This window comes from Artemia sp. Qi Xiang Cuo, chromosome 3 (genome assembly GCF_049724085.1).
Source record: "Artemia sp. Qi Xiang Cuo chromosome 3, ASM4972408v1, whole genome shotgun sequence".
NCBI lineage: Eukaryota > Metazoa > Arthropoda > Branchiopoda > Anostraca > Artemiidae > Artemia > Artemia sp. Qi Xiang Cuo.
In genome coordinates, this window is record NC_142796.1 from 36,894,779 (window position 1) to 36,911,799 (window position 17,021).

Consider the following 17,021-nt stretch of genomic DNA (forward strand, 5'->3'; position numbering starts at 1 on the left):
ACTGTCTTAGAGCTTTAAAGATCTTAGGAGGCGAGGAAAAGGTCAATACTTTTAAACCACAGAAATGACGAATGATTTTTTTTCAATATTTCTTTCCTCGAATACCGATGATGGAAAAGTAGGAATTGTCTGAAGACGTGTAAAAATCATCTGATAGATAAAAACAGTCTTCGATCATAGGCTTCTGGAAAAATACACTAAGAGTAACTAACCTGCGTGATCTCAGTTTTTTTTTTCTGAAAAGAGAGCTTTTATTCCATTCTACATCGCTTGTCATGTTTTGCCACTCTTTTTTAAAATGAGTGGCAAATTTTTGAATAGCTTTTGACAGATGTCGAATATACCAAATTCTAATATATGGTCGGGGAATATGTCGTATAATCGAAATATATCAAGAGTCTTTAAGATTCTTATAATGGGTACCAAGTTCCAGTTATAAGTGGTACCTGCTCTTGGTCTGTCCATTCTCTGGATAGTTCTGCGAAAAATATTTACTCTGAAAATGGTTGTGTAGCAAGACGGACGGATATTTTATTCCTATTTTAATTTTCTTGCCTCTGTCTTTTCCTTTTTTATTATAGGGTTTCTTTAGCAACCCTAGTTGTGTACCGAGATGGATATTTTCTCTCATTCTTCCTTTTTTTTATTTTAGGGTTTCTTTAGCAAGTCAAATAAAAAAGACAGTTGGGACAGAAATTCATCCACCAATAAATATAAAAGTATCTGTTATTCTAATTCTCTTTTTAAATCATTAATTTATGTGCTACCTACAACCAAAACGCTAGGTTTTTCTGGGTAAAATACACATTTTTCAACAGTTTTATGTTTGTTGATAGGTTCTCTGATGATATCCGTTTTGTAGCAATCAAAAACTAGATGGTGAAACTGTTTTTGCAGAAGATATAGATTATAAAAATTTCCAATGCGAAAACTTCACAATGATCTATATTTCTTCAGTTTTATTTGACTGCAAGTCAAACCATCTTTATTGAAGCCCATAACCGTGTTCTAGGTCCTAATAGTCATTTGCCTTATTATAATTCATTATCTCTTCTTCTTTTTCTGTCTCTCTTTAGAAAAAATATACTGCATGGGATCTCGTTTTTTTCTAAAAGGAGAGCTTTTATTCAATTCTACATCACTTGCCGGGTTTCGGCACCATTTTAAAAATATTTTTGGCAGATGTTGAATGCAGCAAGCAATTTAATTGAGACAAGCTTACACCCCCGATGGGTAAACAAGGTATTTTAATTTCGTTTCTCTGGAAATGAACGTTTTTAAGAGTAAATTCAGACGGTAAAATTGTTCTTCGACCTATAAATGATCAAGTAGAAAGGTGTAACCTCCACACTGTAATGGTGAAATGTTGAATATCTGGATGCAAAAACGGTATCGAAAAGGATCAACAAGATTTTTTTCTTCTAAAAGAAAGGGCCGGCAGTCATTTTTTTTTCCAGGCTAAGAAACTATTTTCTATTGACCCGAGATCGTTTTTCTTTTTAATTTACCCCAGTTAAGCATCTAGTTCAAGAGTTAAGAACTCTGTCAAGGATTTCAAAATCCACCAATGGCGAAGCTTCATTGGTCGCTATAACTAACGTATCCGTTTAGGAGTGGTATTCAAATGTTCACGTTCATGACCCACTGGGCGCGTATATCCAAGCAAGTTCATGATAATAAATAGATATTCAGACATGGAAGCCTGCTTGAGAACGCTGCTGTGTTTTGCATATGTTGTGTACTCATTTCTCCCTACTGAACACGTTGTTTGACCGCGAGTTTGTTTAACTCCATCTGTTTATATTCGTTACTTTCTTTTTGCTTCTCATCTTTCTCGATGTCTAGATTCATTGGGACAGAAAACTAAGCTGCCTTGGGTTTCTATCAGGCTCTAATATTGTCTAAAATACGCCAAAGGTGAAAACCAACAAAATAAATTGGGCCAGGTAGAGCGTTAGGCTCTGAAGCCGAGGTTCATGGATTCGAACCCCACTTTATGCTTTTCTTTTCAGTCGGTAAAAGAATAAATATTAATTAACTTTTTTCCCGATCATAACTAAAGAATATACCCCACAGGGAGTTCCAATTAGCGAGATGGTGGTACTTTCTGTCTCCTTTAGAAGTGAAAATTAATAACACGTAATCTCTCTGAGGAGATGCCAATGCGCAAAAAAACAGATTGGAAGAAATAGGTTAAAAATATGCCCTAATCTGTCGTCCGTGTATATCCCTTTCGTTTCCATTAGCGTTTTGATTAATTTCACTTATCTTTGCTGACTATCATGTTTTAGTCCAGTTAATTTTACACCATGCAGGATGAGTTTATGGTATATTGGTTGTTTAAATAGATTTATTATAGTTATAATAACAGCGACTAAGGAGCTTCTTTGTTTAAGATTTTCAATAGTTATTATATTTTAAGAAACAAATTTTTTTGTTAAATATAATTGGCTAAGACTGTTCGTAAAGAAGAAGTTGTGTTATAGTTCTGTTTACAGAAATGGCATTTAACTGCACGATTATATCTTTACAGTTATCGTCTATATTTATTTACATCCTTGAAAAACAATTGGTCCTGTGATATGGTTTTAAATTATGCTTATACTCTCCTTGAAAAAAATGGACTGAACACCATTATACAGCATGGAAGAGAGTTTTTCTCAAATGTTATATATAATAAAAAGGGGGCTTCATTTTACAGTCTTTGAGTTAGAATCCATAAAACAAGTTTGCTTTCAGCTAAAACATTGAATCCGCAATATATTTCTATTTCAAATCCAGATTTGTTTCTTTAATCACTATTGATTGTATTTTTACTTTGTGTATATTATTTTGATAGTTATTGAACTGCCAGTTTTAAGTACTTTAAGCTTGGCTTTAATATCAAACTTATTTCATATTAAAACATTTTTCATGTGAGATTCTTGTATATGAATGCGCGGGGGGGGGGGGGTGCTTTTAGTCATAAATTGGTGTTTGACCCGAATATCAGCTTCTTTGTATTTTGATTTGTTCGTTCTTTTTTCAAAATTTTACTTAGGGAGAAGATAAAGGTGCTGATCGGCATATATTCCTTTGATATATACATTTGGTGTAAACTGAATTTGTATATTTCAATTCTAGCATTATTTTGATTACGAAGTCGATAGTGACGACGAATGGGAAGAAGAAGAACCAGGAGAATCTATATCTGATTCTGAAGGTAAACGTTTTTCCTCTTTTCGTTCCTGAATTTATTTTTTGCCTCATTTAGAAATCTCCTCTCTTAAACTCAAATTACAGATATTCTGAAATTGTCATAGACAGCAATTTAACAATATTACAGACGAATTTCCTAATTGGACATAGTTTTTCGAAAAGCGTGTGCCCTTTGGGAACCCTGAGCTGTGATAATTGGATGATAAAACCAAAATCTGTAATCACAGATGTTTTTTGCCAGATACATGTATATGTATATGTATATATATATATATATATATATATATATATATATATATATATATATATATATATATATATATATATATATATATATATATATATATATATATATATATATATACATACATACATATATAAAATTTAAACAAGAAAAACGGGTTTTAAAAAGCAGTGAATACATATAAAACAGTTGATTAAACAAAAATACTCCGAATATTTCGGCCCTACGTCCGGGAGCCTTTCTCAACGGAAAAAAAAAATATATATATTCCTTTTGTTCGTTGGTTAACTCTTTTTTGCTTAAATTAATCACCCCAGGGTCTGGGAAATGTTTAGGTTTATACATTGATAGTTTTTGTTTTTCTTGTTCCGTTTTTAACTGCAAAAATTTTTGGTTTAGTCTTTCCCTGGATAATATTAGAACATGTTCAAAAGAATTTTTGAAGATTGATATAATTTGTTGGAAATCATTCGTATTAAGAAAATCACAAAGGCTATGTTTTAAAAAATCTATTTCATTTACAACTTATGATCTCTGGAAGCGTTTATCTTTCAGGACATGGTTTAAGTTTAGTAAATTTACCTTTCTCCTGTGCTTCTCCTCATTATATGTATTTAAATGATACTTAAGACAGAAAGATTTTGGAATTATCTTATTTACTTTGCACTTTTCTAAAAACTTTTGTTGTGTAATTATATTGGCATGTTTTTTTTGCTAAATTCAAAACTAATAAAATTTAATTGGTCTTTTGACACCAATAGGCTAGACGTAAATGGTTTGTTAGACCACACTGCTTTTCCATTTACGAAAAATTAAACAAGAAAAACGGGTTTTAAAACCTGTTTTTCTTGTTTAAATTTTTTGTAAATGGAAAAGCAGTGTGTTTTAAGAAATTATATATATATATATATATATATATATATATATATATATATATATATATATATATATATATATATGTATATGTTTATATTATGTACTCCAAAAATCTACTATAGCTTAACATAGCCCGACACGAAATCAAAAGCATCTAAGAGATAGATGGGGAGATTTTCGAATTACATATCATATTCGAAGAATACTTTCTGAAACCTAGCTATTTTTAAAGCTAAATTGCAGCCGTTAGCTAAAAAAAAAACTAAAAATAAAGCCAAAAAAAAACTAAATTGCAAACAAAAAAAAAGTAAATTGCAGCCGTTACGAATGGTCTGGGGTAAAAAAATGTCAGTCTTTGGACTGATGTATCTTGGATTAAACGAAAGGTAAATACGAAAAGGAGAACGGGCCATTGTAATTGATTGTGAGAAATGTGGACCGTTGTGAATAAACTAATATAAACTGCTTTACAGTTGAAATATCAAGGCGCTTTAAGTGAACATTCAAAACAGGCAAACTTAAAGTAAACAGAAATCATGGCAATAAACGTTGGACTTTCTTTCCCCCTCCCTCTCCCCTGAATTTTGATTGTCAATTTTAGCTTTGTTGAAGACTCAGTAGTTTGTTGAAATAATCTGCCATTTGAATTTTTAAACCTTATTTAGCTCTCAATTATCTATACTTCAAATATAAATTAAAATGATTGAAATAGTGATAAAAGTCCTTTTAAAACAGCAAAACTAAATTATCGGTGTAAGTCTGTTTGTCCTAAAAAGTTTTGCTCGAAAAATGTTATTATAATAAAAAAACAGCCTTAAAATATATATTGTTTTCAGTAACCTGTGAATGCTGATCGTGCCTTTATTGGGGTTGCATCTAGTTGGTTGCCCAACTCTGTAAGTTCGACTGTGTTGTCAATTTCAATATCTGTTCAGTTCGTTTTTAAGTCAGGCGCATTATGTAACTATGTCTACTAGTTTCAGTTTTTAAAATCGGTCTTTATATTTAAAAAAAAAACCTTTTAAAAGTTCCCTTCAAGTCCAACAAAATACAATTTCATTTATGCATTATTTTGCAATGTAAAGAAAAACTAGGGGGAAAGGTAAGTGTCTAAAAAAGTGATGCACCATTAGGCAACTTTGGAAAGTCAATCAACCATCAGTTTATTTTTGAATGCAATATCTCTGTGGGTAGAACCAGGCAAGTAAATTTTTCTCTTGGTTTTTTGTGGAGGGGGCACTCCTGGATTGAACCTGTATTGTTTCTATGCTAGCCCTTTTCATTCGTGAAAGAAAAAGATATATGCCAAAAGTATATACCTTACCTCTTGTATGCAATTCCTATTGAATGGCGTTTTTATTTTGTCTTTGTTTTCCCAACTTTATATCTTTATCAAAATTTAAGATTACACAATAAAGCTTGTTTGCGTATTTGCCTGAGAGAACTTCTCATATTTGTGACCGTGACTAATTTTATTTACCTTGGATAAAGTATGCTTTGTTTTACCAGCAATAATGTGTCTGAGAAAGGAAAAGGGAGTGTTTTCCTTTTGTATATTCCTTGGTCATAAATCCATAATTCCTCATGCAATGACTTGGATTCAATGAGCGTAATTTGTGGCTAAATTAGCTGACCCAAATATGAAAATAATTGTTAATAGCCATCATGTCTTAAAAAAAAAAAAATCAAATCTTAAAGTTATTCTCACATCTTGTAGGAGTAGTCAGAAATTCCTAACTTGCTCAAGTCATATTGTGACTTTGTCCGTTGGCGCCTTTCTTACAGGCATTTAGTTCAAATGAAAATATTTCGAAAATTTCAATTGTTTTCATTGATTCGTACTCAGTTGATCTGATTTACTTCTGGATTCGCGTGAGTGATAGGAGAAAGCTTACTAATCCGTTATAAAAACAGTTGTGAAGAATCCAGTTAAGTTTAAGGTATTTTTAAAGTCAGAAATATGATTATATGAACTCAATTATAAACGCACTCTTATTTAAAAAGTATTCTTAATTTCATTCAAAAGTTAAGGGTTAAAGAACCTAACTCAGAAATGGATAGAAGTACTTGTCTTGTTCTTCCTAGGTAGGTTTTTTTTGCCTTTTTTTTATACCAGTTGATATCATAAACAATTTAAGAAATAAAGGTTTTACCATCATTAAGGTGTATATTACAACATTATATTTAAAACTTTTCTCTAAATAGTTGATCTTCCTTAATTGGTTGATCCCTTTCTTTGTGCAGCTATGACCAAAAAGTGTCCAGTTGTGCAAGGACGATTGTTTGTTTTGAAACATTCCAGTGTTTAGAAACCTCCCTTTAATGTCCGGTTTTTACTTTAAGCTGCTAATTTCAAGCTTTCGTGTTTCATTTAATATGGCAAGAGTGTTGTTTGTAATATCTTTAATCCTGTTTGTCTGACCCAAGTTATGCTGGTGGTTCTGCTACCAAAGAGTGAAATTAGTCTGACAGGAAAAAGGAAGATCATCAAATGAAAGCATTTTGTTGCACAAAGTGCTTTTACTGCTTTCTGCTCTACCTGTGCTACTAAATTAAAAACAACGACAAATTTAGGATATCGTTGGTACGGCAGTGGTAGGATGTGGAAGACTTATTAGGTGTCTTTTATCTGCATCTTTAGTGTCTGTCTCTAATTTTTTAGGTTTATTTTCATATATTTATGGCACTGAGGAATTGTTAAATATTTTTTTGTTTCAAGAGGTTTTATGAGTTACGAGGAAGGATCCTTATTTATTGTGTCGTATTCTTCCAGTAAACCATATTTCAGAATCAGTTGAGGATACGCTAGTCCTTCTGAGTTATAAGAATTGAAGCAAGAAGTAAAAAATAATAAGAAGAACACAAATATAAGAAATAATGAAAATAGCCTGAAGGAAAAATCATGAGGACAACCTTAGACGCTGGAACCCTTGGCTAAATACATGACAATCAACCTGAAAAAAGAAAAAAAAAATAGAATGCAGGTTGGATTGTGGGGAGAGAATATTCCTTACCGTCACTCGGACTAATTTCTGCTAATTTGCTTTTTCCTTGCCACCATCCGCAGCTGCATAACGTTACTGCATTTTTTTTTACTATACCCTGGGCTCTGGCAGCTATGCTAATTATCCATCAAAGATCCATATTTTAAAAAGATATTATCTCAAAACTAATCTTTCTTCGTGCCTCAACTCCAATATTCGTCAATCCTCATGTCTATTCTGGAATGGACTTGCTGGAATGGTGTTACTGTACTAAATAACTAACATTGCTTCGGAAATGTTTGCTGCCTTTGCAGTCATAACTTAGATACCTGCACACAAGAAGGCTCTCCCCCTGAAATTGATTTACTCCATCCCCTGGTAAAACTGGTAAACTATGGCCTACAAGGCCTTTTTCGTGTGCTCCAAGTCCTCCACCCCCACCCATCCTTTCCCACATGGGAAATCCTCTCTCTATGTATCGGACCTTTGTTAAGCTTTTATTTTTTATATTTATAAGGTATTTTCAACGTCAAATGCAGTATAAGTAACAAGAGTAAAGCCAAAGGTTTTTGAGACCGACCAACTGTTTTTGAAGGTGAGTTTGAAACCAATCCTAGGTCGATGTTTTGATTCATCTTCTGTTCAAATTGTGTTTCATGATATATTGTCTTCTACTAATTGTTTTCATTGATAAATTAGGCTTCTCTAAGGCTTCATTTTCTCTTTTGCTCTCTGATTTCTCATTTAAAAGAAATTGTTTTGTAAACTTTTTGCTGCCAAAATAATTCTGGGATTTACTGAATAAAGTAAACATATTTAGAAAAAATAAAATTTCTTTCTCCTCGTGCTAATGAATGATTACGAGTACCTCCATATGCTGTTTTACATAACACTTCATAGAAGTGCTTGTCATCATTTTGCGTCTAGCAGACTAATTTAGCCCTTCCCAGCACTTACCAGTCATCTTATATATTCTCATAGCCAACTCTCATGAAAACTGTGGTACTGTTCTGAATTGTCTTGCTGTTCTTCCCATGGTAAAATTCAATGTCGCTTTTAGTAGCTATATCATATTTCCGTATGCTTTGTACTCCTTTAATCACCGTGACATTATTATATAAGCATTCTTTGTTTCAATACCGTCCTTTTTCATAATTACCATTTTTATTCAATTTTAATTCTCAGTAAAAATAATTAAGTAAAATTTTTGTGGTATGATGGAAGTAGTAGATAGAAGAAATTGTTAGAGTAATTGCAACCTGGATATTAAACATATTGGGGAGTTTGTCTGTGTGGCGATACACTATATAGAGAATTTTTTGGAAAGTGGAACATCGGTGGGATAAGGGAAGGTGAGTGTGGAAAAATATTTGTACAACGCTGATGAAGCAGTCGTTTTTTTTTTGTGTGAGTTGCTTTTTTCATGTTTCCTTATGTTCTTCTTCTAAACTATGACCCATCTAATAACTCATATGGCTCTAGTGTTCGAATCGTATCATATCATGTACTATCCGAACGGTGACTGAAACATAGCATCGATGGTGTTATACTTTAGGGTCGTAAGTTATGTGCATTCGATTGGACTTTACAGTGTGAAGTGAACAATACTGTCTTAAAAATTGCACTGGGTTGGTTCTATGTAAGGCGGTATACCTTTGTGTGCCATTTCAGTATTAAGTTGGGTCTCTTCAGTTGTTCAAATTTATGATGCGTGCATTGACCAAGATTTGTCAACAGGTGCTGAATTATCTAAGAATATGTAATTTTCTTTCATAGTAACAGTAAACCATATTCATCTATTTGTTTAAGGCTATCTATAAAATAATAGAGTTGGCGTAGTATCATGAGATTTCTTATTTTTGTTATTTCCATATATCATTTTCACTTCTTCTTAAAATGCACTCCGCCCCCCCCCCCCTATTGGTCTCAGGTATAGCCTTTGGATATGTAAAAAAAAACTTAAAAGAAAACACTAAGAAATGAAATTCTTAATACATCATATGCAGAATATTTCCATTAATCAGATTTTCATGTTTCCTTCGATCGTTATCCACAGTTTTGCGTCATTTCAAATAATGACTGTATGCACCTTTTTATTATTATTACTCAGGCAATACTAGATTTCATCGAGTCGAGAATGCAAAAACCCATTTTTGATAAAGGAAGATGATGCAACACGAGATTCAAGAGAACAAGAAAATATATTATTATGGGTATGTATGGAACCAGCAGGGGCAGGGATGGATCCACGGGGGGTGAGGCTTTGGGGACTCCGGTCCCCATGATTTTTTCTGGCACCCTCATTCTGTCTGTTTTCATTTTTCTTGCTCCATTTTTTAAATAAACTTATCAATTTGGTCAATTATTGGCACCCTTGTTACATTCCCGCCAACCCCCAAAACTTTGCTCTAGATCCGCCTTTGATCAGGGAGGAGAACTGTCAGAAAATTGACGATGATAGTTGGAAAGAGCATAAAATAAGGAATCTAATCGTACTACTTTTGTAGTTATCGTTCCCTTTTGAATTGGTCCGATTGGAGTTGATACCAATTGTTATATTTCTGATTCCAATGTGATATCATAATACAATTGTTTTCAGGTCTGAAAAACTAGTACCAAAAGTTTCAAGAATCCTTTTCATCCTTACTCTACTATCTAAGATACAGTGTGATTTATGGTTTCGATGTTGCTTCTTGTCTCTCTTCTCTTATCAACCCTATGTCTTGAGAGAACTTGATAATTTTAGTCAGTTTTGGTCACTTGGCTTCGGGGGTCACTTGAGCTCGAAATATCATTGTACGGAATCGTAATATTTTATATTTGTCTAATTAGAATGATTAGTCTTTTATATAATTTGGATATTTCTTTTTTCGATAGTCTTTACTTTGATTCATCTTTCAGGTTAGCAACTAATTTGAAGTACAGGAAAGAGGTGTGAAATTATGACTATTTTTCTGTAAGAACATTTGTCTGTATCGGCTTTAAAATACCTCAAATCTATAAGGTACAAGTCTAGCTGTCAAAGTTTACCGAACCCAGCTCTTTTTTTATATAGAAATTCGAAGTCAATTGACCCTGGAAGCTAACTTTCTCTGAATTTGGAACTCTTAAAGCCCCAAGTCTCCATGTTATGCATCCCTTTTTGTCGCATTTTAGAGTCACGTATTTCATATTTGGGAAAGAAAATATTTATCGGTAATCGACAACGCGGAAAACTCAGATCATATAGAAAAATATAATAGATTAAATTGTGTCTTATATTAAAGTATTCCAGATCATTTTGTCAAAATGGGAGGAATTCACAAGCCACTCAGAAGCCAAATCATTTAGCTTCATATTTTAGAATTTATGCAGATTCTATTGTCAAACCACTTGACTGACTTGCAGCATAAATTTGTTGAAAAGAAAAATATCTAAATATGAAGGTCATCAAAGTTTTTTGAAATGCATGACCCTTGCTCAAACAGATAAGGGAACACAAACTAATCCTAAAGAGTTTCTTCTCCAGATGAATGATACGTTCTCAAGTAAACCAAAGGCTGTGGAAAACTGGCGAAAGAGAAAAACCAGCGTCCGAGAAAAAAAAATGAAAATAACCCTCGCATTCTGGCGTTACGCAGAAAAAACGTCCAAAACAAGAATCTAAATCAATATGTCAGATCCATTTTTTCTCCTTTTTTGCAGTTGCTTTGCATTGGCTTGAATATAAAATAACCCTTTTGTACCAAAAGGACACAATAGACCTGTTTATATACATAATTTTTCAACTAGCCAATGCTCTACATGCTAGCCAAGCCTAATTATTTAGAATCATTACATAAAGTTTAAAAACGAAAACAATTGGCCAACATTCAGGAAATATCGAGTCAGATCCAAACAAACTTAGAGCGAAAATTGAGATTCAACTAAACTAAATGGATATTGAAAACTGGCAAGAGTGGAAATTCTTTTGCCTCTGAGAGAGAAAAAAAAACAATGCAATGCAGTGTTATCCAGAAAAAAAAAGGTTAATAGACAAGAACGTAAATAAAAATATCAGTGTATTTTTTTTCTCTCTTTTACTGTTGCTTTGTATTGTCTAAAGATAAAGCACGTGTGCCAAAAGGACACGACTGGCATGTTTGTATAAGTAATTCTTCAACTAGCCAGTGTTCTACATACTAACCTAGCTCTAATTTAAAATTATTTAAAAAATAAAAAAAAACATATGCCTAATTTCAGGATATTTCATATCAGATCCAAATAAACTTTGATCTTTGATAAAATTAATAAAACAAACTTTGCTAAAAAGAAGTTTTTCAAAGAAAAGTGAAGATCCATATTAAACTTAAGATTAGCAGAAATAAATTCCTATAATAATTCAAACTTAAAACGACCGAAAAATACTATCAAAGAATAAATTAAAACCCAAAACGAACAGGAATTAGAATAAACGATCATAGAAAGCATAAAGATGGCAGGTATTGATATAGATGAATAAATAAATCTTAACACGAATAAAAATCGAACTGAAGGTTCAAGTCAAACTTAAAATGAACAAAAATTACTACAACCAAGATTTTGACTACTGCGCTTTTCCCCCTTCCATAACCGCAAAAGTTCAAAGATTGTTGCATCATTTGTGTTTTATTGAAAACTATATTTGGCTTCAACACTATACTTTTGTTTTTTCAAATCATAGACGAACAATACATAGAAAATCACTATAATAATCAAGATGACTGGAAAGAACTAATGAAAATAAAATGAATACTTGATATATAATTTTATTAATTCTTGGGAATTCAGCAATTAAAAATTTTATTTCACTGCAATTTGTATTTTTTATTTTTAATATTGTAAATATAAAATACATATTTGTAATATATTTCGTTTTCGGTAAAGCGCAAATGACGCCACAAGCTGTAGACTTACGGTTTGGGAAGGGGAAAAAGGACAGTAGCCAAGCTCCATATTGTAGTAATATTTGCTCGTTTTAAGTTTGACTTGAAACTTCAATTTAATTTTTACTTGTTTTAAGATTTAATTATTCATCAAAATTAGTACCTGCTATCTCTAAGTTATATGTGATTATTAATTTCAACTTCTGTTCGTTTTGGTTTCATTTATTCTTTAACCGTAATTTTTGGTCGTTTTGAGTTTGAGTTATTATAGGAATTTGTTTATGCTGGTCGTAAGTTTAATATGGCTCTTTACTTTTCTCTGAAAAACTTTTTTTTGTAAATTTTTAATTAATTTTCGTTCATTTTTGATTGCTAAAGTTTTGATTTTGGTTAATACATTGAATATTTCTTCAGTTTTTCATTTCTTTGGCGTAAGGAATAACATATATAGGCCTAATTTAATAGCTCTAATTATTGGCTTTCGATTTATTTCAACATCCCTTCAATATTCCCTGGAAGCGTCAATATTTTGATTGAATATTCTGATTCTTAGCCGCTCCTAAGATATTGTAGATATAGTCTGTTGATAATCTAGATGCACATAGTGTCTGTTGATTTAGTTACAAATTGCCCCTGAAGGGTCATTCCCTGAAAAAGCATTCCCTGAAGGTTCAAGCACTGTTCAATATGCCTTGAAAGTTTCAAAGTAATGTCCTCGGCCCATTTCTGAGATATTACTGATGCGCCCTTTTGACAATCAGCGTGCAGGTAGTGTGTTTTGGTTTTGTTCAACATCCCCTAACATTTTCTGAAAATAGTCGAAAGTAAATGTAGTACCAATTGCAAGCAGTCAGAGTCGTAAGTTGTCGTAGTCGATTGCGGTCACTGTTGCAGTCGTCATAGTAGTAGTAGTGGCCCTGAAAGTGTCTAGTTAATACCTTACCTGTTCCTAAGACATTGCAGATATGGCTTTTTGATAACTTTGTTGCAGGTAGTGTCTTTTGATTTAGCTCAGCATACTCCTCTGCATTCCCAGAGATTTCACCTCATTACCCTTAGTCTTTTCAGCCGTACCCAGGATCAAACATTTCCCCATTTTCCAATGATAAATTCTGCATGTCAAAAATGGACAAATTGTATAAATTACTATCCTTGGTTCGTGGACTGTGGGTACATGGTATCCGCAGGGGCAAAGCTATTAGACCTTGTGAATATTTTGAATATAATTGCCTTGTAGTATTTCTATCAGTGTAAAGGGGAGTATTGAAAGGGCAAGATGGGGGGGTGCTAACATTTTCTCAAGGTTCTACCTTAATACCCTTAGCCTTTTTGGAGACTCAGGGTCAAACTCGCCCCCTTATATATAAACAAAGGGCAATTTATGTGATGTGCAACACTTGGCTATGGGCATGTGGGAGGTTTTGTCATCCCTGAAAGCATAGCTATTTGACTTTTCGACTATGTTGAACAAAAAGGTTATTCCAAAATTTTGATCAGATGTCTTTGGGGGCATTGCAGCTAAAACGGGCATGGTAGGGGGACTGGTAGCCCTCCCAAATTTTGAACATCCCACTCAACCTCAACACTCCCTGAAAGTTTCAATATCTTCAGCCGTTCTCGAGATATTGTAACTAGGCCTTTTTGAAAAATTGGATGTACACAGTGTCTTTTGATTTAGTTAAACATATCCCTCATCATTCCCCGAAGTTTTGCCTTAATACACATAACCTTTTCGATCACAATCAGAATCAAACACCCCCCCCCACTTTAACCAACGACAAATCCTGCAATTAAAAAGGGGTAAATTGTTTAATTTACAACCCTTGTCATGAGGACTTTTTTGGGGTGGGGGGGGGGGAAATGCATCCCCGATGCATAGTTTCTAGACCTTTTGCCTCTTTTGAACTAAACACTTTTTCAAAATTTTTAATCAGTGTTGAGGCAGGGGCATCTAAAAAGGGCTAGGGGGGGGGCTTTTAGTCTTCCAATCACTTTTCAACACCTCTTTTAATATACCCTGTAACTTTCAACTTAATACACTTAGCCGTTCCTTAGATATTGCTGATACGCCCTTTTGACAACCAGTATGCCCATAGTATGTGTTGATACTGTTGGGCATTCCTCTCCAAAGCTGCGGAGGGTCATGCCATCCCCATAGTCGTAATTATTTTACCTTTAGACTATTAAGAACAAGATGACTATTTCAAAATTTGATCGAATGTTATTGGAGAGAGAGCAGCTAAATAGGGCATGAGAGGGGCCTGGGAACCCTCCAATCACTTTAAACATCCCCCTGAACATGTGCTGAAAGTTCCAACCTAATACCCTCCGCTGTTCTCAAGATATAGCAGATCCGCTTTTTGATAAACTAGATGTACATAATTTTGTTGATTTAGTTTAAGATACCCCTCAACATTCTTGAAGATTTCACCTTAATACACTTGACCTTCTAAGACACCCAGAATCAAAACTTTCTCCTTTTCCTAATGATAGATCCTGCATGTAAACAATTTAAAAATTGCATAATTTGTAGTCTTTGCCCCGGGGCTGTGAGGGGTATGGCATCTTTGGAGGCATAGCTATTGCACCTTTTGACTAGTTTGAACGAAATGATAGTTTCAAAATTTAAACCCTTTTTAGGAGAGGGGGCGTATAAAAAGTACAATAGGGAGGGGGGCTGGTTGCCCTCCAATCTCGGTTCAACATCCTCTCAACATACCTTAAAAATTTCAACCTAGTCCTTCCAGCGTTACTTAGATATTAATGATATTCCCTTTTGACAACCAGAAAGGACAAAGTATGTTTTGATTGTATTTGGCATCCCTCTTAGATTTTTCTTAAAGATTTACCGTAATATTCTAAGTTTTTTTTTGGAGTTCCTGGATCAAACATGCCCTCTTTTCTTGATAAAAGACATTATATGTTAACAATAGCCAACTTGCATAACTCACAGCCCTTGCATAGCCCTTGCACTAGAAGCTGGAGGGTTGTCAAGTTTTGTTTTACCCTTTTGAACAAAATGGAACAAAATGGCGGAAGGGAAGGCTAGTTGCCCTCCAATCACTGTTGACTATTAGAAAGAGCGCTACAAATTTCGATTTCCAATCGAATAAGGCCCCTCCAAAGTTTATACGACCACCCCTCCTATAAAACCCTTAAATGTTAACATTGGGCCACTATTATAACTATCCCCCCCTCCGGTGAAGGGCGGTTGTCAACCTCGGAGGCACAGTTAAAATGCCCATGGACTATTTTGAATAAACTGCTGTTTCAAAATTTTGATCGGAGTAATTTGGGGGAAAAGGGGCGTGGGGGGCTGGTTGCCCTCCGATCATTTCTGACCCTTAAACAGGGAACTAGAACTTTCAATTTCCAATCAGATTAAGACTGCTCCGAAGTGTATATGACCACACCTTCCGTAAAAAACTTTTTTCATAGGCAAAGAGCAATGTGGTCACGATTTTTTTTTTTTTTTTTTTTTTTTTTTTTTGGCTTTAGACCAGGGCACTTCATATCGAAGAGGTTATCGTAGAAACTTTGAAAGACCTCATTAGATTGGAAATTGAAAGGGCAAGTATACTTTTTAATAATCGAAAGGTATTGAAGGGCAACTAACCCCCCTCCACACCCACCATTTCCACAGACATATCCAATCAAAATTTTGATATAGCCATTTTGTTCAACGTAGTTGAAGGGTCCAGAAATAATGTGTTTGAGGACGACAACCTCCTATAGCTTTCAGGGCAAGGGTTGTAAGTTATGCCCTGGGGACATCTAAGGTTTATATAGAACGAGTGACCGTATAAACTTCGGAAGGGGCTCATTGGATTGTTAATAAGAAGTGTTAGTGCCTTTTTTGAGATTCAGAGTGATTGGAGGGTGGATATCCCCCCACACCTCGTATTTTCCCACAATGCACCTGATCGAAATTTTGATATGACCATTTGTTGGCGTAGAAACTTCGAAAACAGCTCATTCGAATGGAAATTGAAAGGGCTAGTGCCCTTTTTAATAGTCAAAAGTGATTGGAGGGCAACTAACCCCTCCTCCAACGCCCACCGTTTCCCCAAACACATCCAATCAAAATTTTAAGATAGACATTTTATTTTAAGTAATTGAAAGGTCCTAAAATGACACCACTCTCCCCATAGCCCCCAGGATACGGGCTGTAAGTTATGCCCCAAAGGCATATGAGGTATGTATAGAAAAGGTGATCGTATAAACTTCGGAGGGAGCTCATTGGATTGGTCATCAAAATTTCTAGTGCCCTTTTTAAGATTCAGAGTGATCGGAGGGTGGATATCCCATCCCCTCACGTCGTATTTTCCTGAAATTCATGTGATAGAAATTTTGAGACGGCCATTTGTTGTCGTCGAAACTTCGGAAAGAGCTCATTCGATTGGAAATTTAAAGGACTAGTGTCCTTTTTAATAGCCGAAAGTGATTGGAGGGCAACTAGCCCCCCCCACGCCCACCATTTCGCCAAACACATCCAATCAAAATTTTAAGATGGCCATTTTCACCAACATAATCGAAAGGTCAAGAAATTATGGTTGAGGATGACAACCCCCCCCCCCCACAGCCCTCAGAGCAAGGGTTGTAAGTTATGCCCTGGGGCATATAAGGTTTATATAGAAAGGGTGATCGTATAAACTTCGGAGGGGGCTTATTGGATTGGTAATCAGAAGTTATAGTGTCCTTTTTAAGATTGAGAGTGGTCGAAGGGCGGATCCCCCCCCCCTATACCTCGTATTTTCCCGAAAAGCATCTGATAGAAATTTTGAGATGGCCACTAGTTGTCGTAGAAACTTCGAAAAAGGCTCATTCGATTGGAAA

At 34.4% G+C, this 17,021-nt stretch overlaps 1 protein-coding gene across 1 annotated transcript in view; it reads left to right on the forward strand.

The window, feature by feature from the left end:
* Positions 1 to 17,021, forward strand: part of LOC148954061 (uncharacterized) — a 148,072-nt gene that overhangs the window by 86,948 nt on the left and 44,103 nt on the right. The window contains exon 9 of the mRNA XM_089085776.1: positions 3,124 to 3,202. Within this exon, the coding sequence (XP_088941902.1) occupies positions 3,124 to 3,202 (79 nt within the window). The remainder of the gene's footprint in view (positions 1 to 3,123; positions 3,203 to 17,021) is intronic.